The sequence below is a fragment of the Podarcis tiliguerta genome, assembly GCF_965153285.1.
Source record: "Podarcis tiliguerta genome assembly, chromosome: 10".
Classification (NCBI taxonomy): domain Eukaryota; kingdom Metazoa; phylum Chordata; class Lepidosauria; order Squamata; family Lacertidae; genus Podarcis; species Podarcis tiliguerta.
In genome coordinates, this window is record NC_139543.1 from 45,868,029 (window position 1) to 45,874,435 (window position 6,407).

Genomic DNA, 6,407 nt, shown 5'->3' on the forward strand with positions numbered 1-6,407 from the left:
ATAATGTTAGAAACCCACTTTGAGAAGTGAGGGGGAGCTGATGGGCCTTAATCCCTATCCCGTACCACAGATGCTGATTTCTCTATATCCATCATGTCCCCAGGTTGGCAGCACAGAGAGCCAGGCAGCGCCTCTCAGGAGCCAGGTTTGGCCCAGGGCCTCTAGCTGCTAACTCTAAAGCAGCAGGGATTTCTCTTTGTGATGTATTTATTTGTTAATCTCAATATGAAACACCTCCTCTGTCATCATCTCACACGCAAAAAAATAAAGCATGGGAATGATATGCAGCCAGGACACAACATTGACTAGCTGCTCGTATATAAAAGGTGACTTAATGCTTGGCATGTACAGAGGCACCACAGCCCAGAGAAAACTTCACTGAGCCCAAGGATGGTATTAATACTGATATAGGAGAGAGAGAGCTCATTGATCAAATTGAACCAACATGCAACTCACTGGCCTGGGGTTTGAAAAGCTGTGTCTGATCCCAGACTCCTTTGGCTCACTGTGTAGTCAGAAAAAGGAGCAACTACCCTGAAAACAAAAGGGCAAGGCTTATTCCAGGTGCGAGTGAATGACAAGGAACGTATGGGTTGCCACACATCACCTTCACTGAATGGCCACAATGAACAGAGAGAGGGTGGAGGGTGGAAGGGGTCTATCATCCTCTTCCTCAACCCATATCTAGTTCACCACCAGTGATGTATACGAAGGCAGTTTCAGTGCCCCCTACAAATAGAGCTGTGTGTATTCCACACTGGTACGCAGGAAAGGGGAAAATAACATAATTCAGCTTCTTTGGTGCCTATACTTTAAAAAAATCAAGTTCCTTGTCCATAAGATTGTGAAGACATGCTTAAAAGCATGTTGACAACCCTTGGTGAAATCTCAGGTCAAAATGACTGCAGGATTTCACATGGCCAATAGGCAGGACATTCCTCTCCTTTAACTAGTGCAAGCTGAAAATGTCAGTAAACATACAGACTAAATTACGCAAAATAAGAATTTAAAAGTATTCTATTCAAGTCAGAGAAATCTTTCCTTAGTGGAGTTTTGATTTATTTAGTGGTAGCGCAGTTGGGATAGCTCAGTCAGTAGAGAATGAGGCTCCTAATCTCAGGGTTGTGGGTTCAAGCCCCACTTTGGGCAAAAGATTGCGGTGCTGAATGGGGGTTGAGCTAGATGATCCTCACCGTCCCTTCCAACTCAACAATTCTATTACTTTTTACCACACAAAGCCCTGATCGTATGGTCTGTGTAAGCTGTGGCAATGATTAATAGCATTCAGGGCTTTTATAGAATTCACTGTGGTCTAAGCAGATTCTTTGAGTTCTCCAAGGCCTCAGCTGAAACAGCCAGTCCATGTGGAGGACCTTGCAACCACAGCCAGAACCCATTAATATGAAGGGAAGGAGAGAGGGTCTGCTTTTGATCTGTTTGAGTGGTTCTTTCCACTCTTAGATCCCCTGCTTCCAAATCAAGGCATACTAAAGTGGTTAAAATGATTCAACACTCCCCTTAGATGCTGCTTCGAAAATCCTTTCTTAACGTGCCATGTCCTTGTAAGGTCCTATGTGTCAAGTCTGCAGTATAGTTCACTAAACTGAGAAGTGCTTAGTTAGACCATCTGCTAGAAAAGAGATTTATGTCCTGGATATTTAGCAGCAACGACTTCTGCTTAATGGGATAGAAAAGCTGTTTGGAGAAGTTTGCCACTGCTGAATGTAGCTCTTCTGACCCACTTGTTCAGATGCTGTGCTTAGGCCACATGCTCTTTAAACAGCTGTTTTTGGGCCCTTAACAGCTGCCACACATATCTAAAAAGTGTATGAATTGTTCACTGTTCTCATGCCTGTCTGTCATCGCACATCAATGTCACACAGCACTCCATGGAGACCCTTGGCAAGAACTTCTCCACCTGTGAAGATAGAACAATGTCCTAGCAACAAAACCTTGTTTGCTACAGGTTGTGGGTTTACTCTCTCGCATGTGGTGTGGACCTGTGCTAAACCGAAGCTGATTTAATTAGCAGCTAACCTTCTGTGTCTACACTGAAAACATCTCAGAATTAGAGTAGAAATCACCAAGATAATGTGTTAGCAAAATTCGGTCTCCATTCTGAAGAGTAGCAAATGTTCTCATAAAAAAGGGCCAATCATGATGATGATAATATAACACACATATAAGAAGGGAATATTTATTTTAACAATTACATTCTGCTTTTCTTCTGTTATGGAATCCAATGCAGGGTACATAAGGTGCCCAGATGGTCACCTATCCAGGCAATTGCCCAGACTTTCTTAGACTTCAGCAAGTCTCATGCACTTTCAGGTCGCACCTTTACACCATTTACATACATTACCACAATAAATAATCCTTATGGCTTTGTAAGGTAGGCCAGTATTCTTGATTCCATATAGCAGAGAGGGAAGGGTCTGAAGCTGAGAGACTACTGGCTTGTGTAAGGCCGCCTTGCAAGAAAATCAAAACCAGAGACTTCACGTGTTTCTAGAAAATCTCCCCCAGCAATCTGTTTCCTGCAGAAGTCAGCAAAATGCCCTAGGAACCTTTGAGGCAGAGCATGATGAAAACAAATCTACTGTCCATTACTGTTACCATCAGTAGCCCTGATCTGCCACCAAAGGAGGTGTGGCTAACAGTAAAAAGACTCTGGTAACTAAATTGCTGAATTCTCTCTCCCAAAAGTTCAGTTGGCCCTTTTGTTCATAGTTTCCCGGTTGACAGACAAGACTTCTTTAAAAATAATGATGGTCAAGTTAACTGTATGTTAAATTTGTTTTTATAACATTTTTACTATTTTCAATTTCTATCGTATCTAGACTGTGTTTTTGTTTGTCCCAAACTACCATAAGGGTCCTAATTCAAGATTTTTTTAAAAAAAAATGCCATCCCCTGTCTGCAGCAGGGCCCTCTAGATGTTGTTGGACTCCAGCTCCCTCAGCCCCAGGCAGGATGGCCAATGGTCAGGGATCATGGGGCTCGTAGTCCAGCAACATCTGGAAGGTCATGTTTCCCAGTTCTCACCTGCATGGTTATTTAAAATGCTAGTTAATTTTTAAAATTTTTATTTTAAATTAAAACCTTTGCCAAGTAAGAACTGCATTTGAACACTCTCAAAGCTCTACATAAGGAAGTTTCCTGTTGAAACGGCACCAATTTTTCTCCCCAAGCACTTAATCAGATCATAAGGAAGCAGCAACCAGATGCAACCGTCCATTGTAATACAAGCACAGAAGTCACTGAAGGACACAAACTAGGTCACATTCATCAATCTCTTGCCTTTGTCTATGGATGTTATTCTCCGGTGCTGCAATTCACAAGTCATGTTTATAAATAGTAATATGGAAGGAAGCAGCACATTGTCTGAGACAATGCAGGAAGCTTTCAAAATGAGATTAGAAGGTGAAGTATTAATTACTACACTAAATGGCAACGATAATACTGAATTGTCAGGAGAAGTTGGCACTATCACATATTAAAGGCAACCTGTCTCTCTTTCTAGAAAAAGGCTCAACCAGTTTGCAACAACCTGGTGTGTGATAAAGAAACTCCACAGTGTACTGGGTTAGATAAGGAAGCTGAACCGATCAAAGGTTGCACATGAATCTTGGCATTCAGATTTTAAGACGGCACCACCAGCACCCTAATAATCAGATGCCTCTCTTTTGGCTGGAAAGCTCCTCTATGATTTCAGAGCAGCTATACCAATGGCAGTCTGAGGCCACCACTCCCATCAGAGCAGCCCAAGCAAAGAGGAGCCCCATTATCAGGTTTAATCTGCTCCCTCCAAATCCTCTTTGATAAGGATGTTTTCAACCGCCTAACTAGACCCCAGACTTCAGAAAAACAGTCTACAACCTCTCTTCCTTGATATGGGTTGAGGACTTTGTCTGGTATTCCCTTATATATGGGCCTAGTTTGCACGTAAAACTAAGCCAAACTATGGCTTAGCATGAATGATCAAATACGCAAGTCCTTCCCAGCCTAACTGCAGCCATAGTGCTCCTCTCCCAGCCCTACTGCACTACCCATAGTTAAGTCATGGTTTGGCTTAAGTGTCCCATCCAGACTCAGGCTTATGGTTTGTCTCCTGCTCTCAAAAAAGTGATAAACCAAAAAAAGACTTTGGTTACAACACACGGTGCCTCTGCAGCAAGACCGAACCATGAGACCAGGTTCAAGCATAATACCATGGCTTTGCTCGCTATAGTACAGCAGTTGTGGCTATGATCTTTGGTCTAGGAACTTATACGTCTGCTTGTTCAGGCTAAACCATGGTTACACACAATCTGGGTCATGAGATCACCTTTAGGCAGATTAATTACTCCCACGTTTTAACTACCCTAATCTCTATATACAACAATGGGTGATCAAAGAAGGATTAAAAGGGCGGACTCTCCTTCCAGCCTTTTCTAGGCTCTCATTTTTGAGGCGAGGCCCTAATTTGTACTGGCAACTGTAATGAGCAAAGGACAGAAGTCACTCAGGATCAATTAATATGGAGCAGAAGGTGTGCACTTGGTGCATGTTTCCGTTGACAAGAAGGCTTCCCCTCCTACCTGCCAGGTGTGGCAACCTGGGCTCCCTCTCCTCTTTCCTAAGGAGTCTAAATCCCACTCGAGGGCTACCCCACATCTACCCCATGGCCAGGGCGCTTCCCTCCTTCTCTACGGCTTGTTCCGCCCCTGCCCGCTTTTCAAATCTCCACTCCGCAGCCGCAGAAGAGTCACTCCCCGGGCCGGCTGCTTGCCCAGGCGAGAGCGCGGCTGCTGGGCCTAGTCCCGGAGGGGGGCGCGGTGAAGTGGGGTCGGGGTCTGAGGCACTCGCCCGGTACTCACAGCAAATCTGGCCGGTTCCTATGGAGGATGGCGCAAAAGGCCAGGCCGTCCCGGAAGGAGCTGCTGAGGTCTCGGATCTCCACGCCCGGGTAGCCCTCGCACTGGCGGCGGCACCAGGCCTGCAAGGCGCTGCGGGGCCCCGACATCGGGGCGGGCGACGAGCCGAGCAGCGGGGCGCGGGTCCAGGCTCAGGGAGCCGCCGCCGCCCTGGCCCGGCCGAGGGACATGGATGGGGCGGAGAGGCAGCCGCGCCAGGCTGGCTGGGCGCGCCTTGGTTGGATGCGGGCGGCTCCTGCGCGGCTCGAGGCGGGTCTGTGCCTTCCAGCCCGGCGCGGCTCCTTTGCCCCGTGCTTGGGCGGGGAGGCTGAGCTCCGGGCCCCGCGCTCAGGTTCCCTCTGCCGGCTCCCGGCTCGCCTCCTACCCCCGGGGGGCGCCTCCTTCCTCTCTCGCCCAGCCACACCGCCGGGCTCTGCTCAGACCTGTCTCTGCCGCCGCCGCCGCCGCTGCTTCTCCGCCCATGATGATGATCCCCGCGCCGACCCCACCGGAGCGGTTACTCATGGAGCTGCCCCGGGAGAGAAGCCCGTCTGGCGGGCGAAGGGAGGTGCGGCGCGGCCGCCGGGCTGGAGAGGAGCAGGAGGGCATGCCTCGCTCCCCGGCAGCCGAGAGGGGACGGACTCCGGCAGCGGAGCGCGCTGGCTGGAGATGCGGCAGTTTATTTTTAGGAACACCAAATGGAGCTTCCATGGGCAGAGGCAGCGGGCCGCTCAGCGCCAGCTGCATCCGCGGGAAACGGGTCTGTGAGCTTCCCGGAAGCACCGAAGGGGCTTCTGTGGAAAGCGGGATATTTGGTTCACCAGGTGTTGCTGTACTACAACTCCCAACACTTACACCCCGACCATCGGCCTCTGTTGGCTCGGGCTGGTGGGAGTTTTGAGTCCCTTAGTTGCTTCAGGTTCCCCACTTCCGGGGCTAGATGGGTTTTTGGTCTGCTCCATCAGGGCTCTTCATGACATGACACTGGGCTGGAGGAGACCAGGCATACAAGCAAGTGTTTGGTGCTGAAGGGTTGGTAGTTGTGGCAGGGAAGGCCTGAGCGCTGGAGAGTTCAACGGTCTCCTGGGAATGCCAGACCAAACTCAAATCTGTAATATCACGTCCCAGACACAGACCGAGTCCTGTGGGCTAAGCTGATTTTCTGTAAAATGATGACTGCCTAAGGCCACACATAGGTTACCTGTTACTGAAATGCCCCCAAATAAGAGTATTAGACCCTTTAATCTATACATTAAGCTGAAATAATACTAAATCCTGCCCCCTTTTTCCTTACAGAGTCACTAGGGTAAGGTTACCAGATTTGTTTCAGTGAATCTAGGGACACTTTTCAACTTCAATGGATTTTGTATGGGGACTGATTTGTACATCTGGGGACTGTTCCCAGGAAACAGGGACGTCTGGTAACCTTACACTAGGGGGAAATGTGCCGGTATATGTATCTACTATTCACAGCTCTAGGGTTCTGGGCAACCAGTGCAGATGTTTTGGGAA

General features: G+C 48.2%; 1 protein-coding gene across 6 annotated transcripts in view; it reads right to left on the minus strand.

Moving 5' to 3' along the window:
* MICALL1 (MICAL like 1) overlaps nucleotides 1-5,648 on the minus strand; it is a 34,246-nt gene extending 28,598 nt beyond the window's left edge. The window contains exons 1-2 of one of the 6 annotated variants that reach the window (XM_083400729.1): nucleotides 5,211-5,541; nucleotides 4,860-5,115 (exon numbers count right to left, since the gene is read on the minus strand). In XM_083400729.1, coding sequence (XP_083256855.1) covers nucleotides 4,860-5,005 — 146 coding nt within the window. In that variant the 5' untranslated portion in view covers nucleotides 5,006-5,115; nucleotides 5,211-5,541. Of the gene's footprint in view, nucleotides 1-4,859 lie in introns of all 6 variants that reach the window. The other 5 variants (XM_083400731.1, XM_083400730.1, XM_083400728.1 and 2 more) reach the window with 5 other exon arrangements.
* Nucleotides 5,649-6,407: the final 759 nt, after the last annotated feature.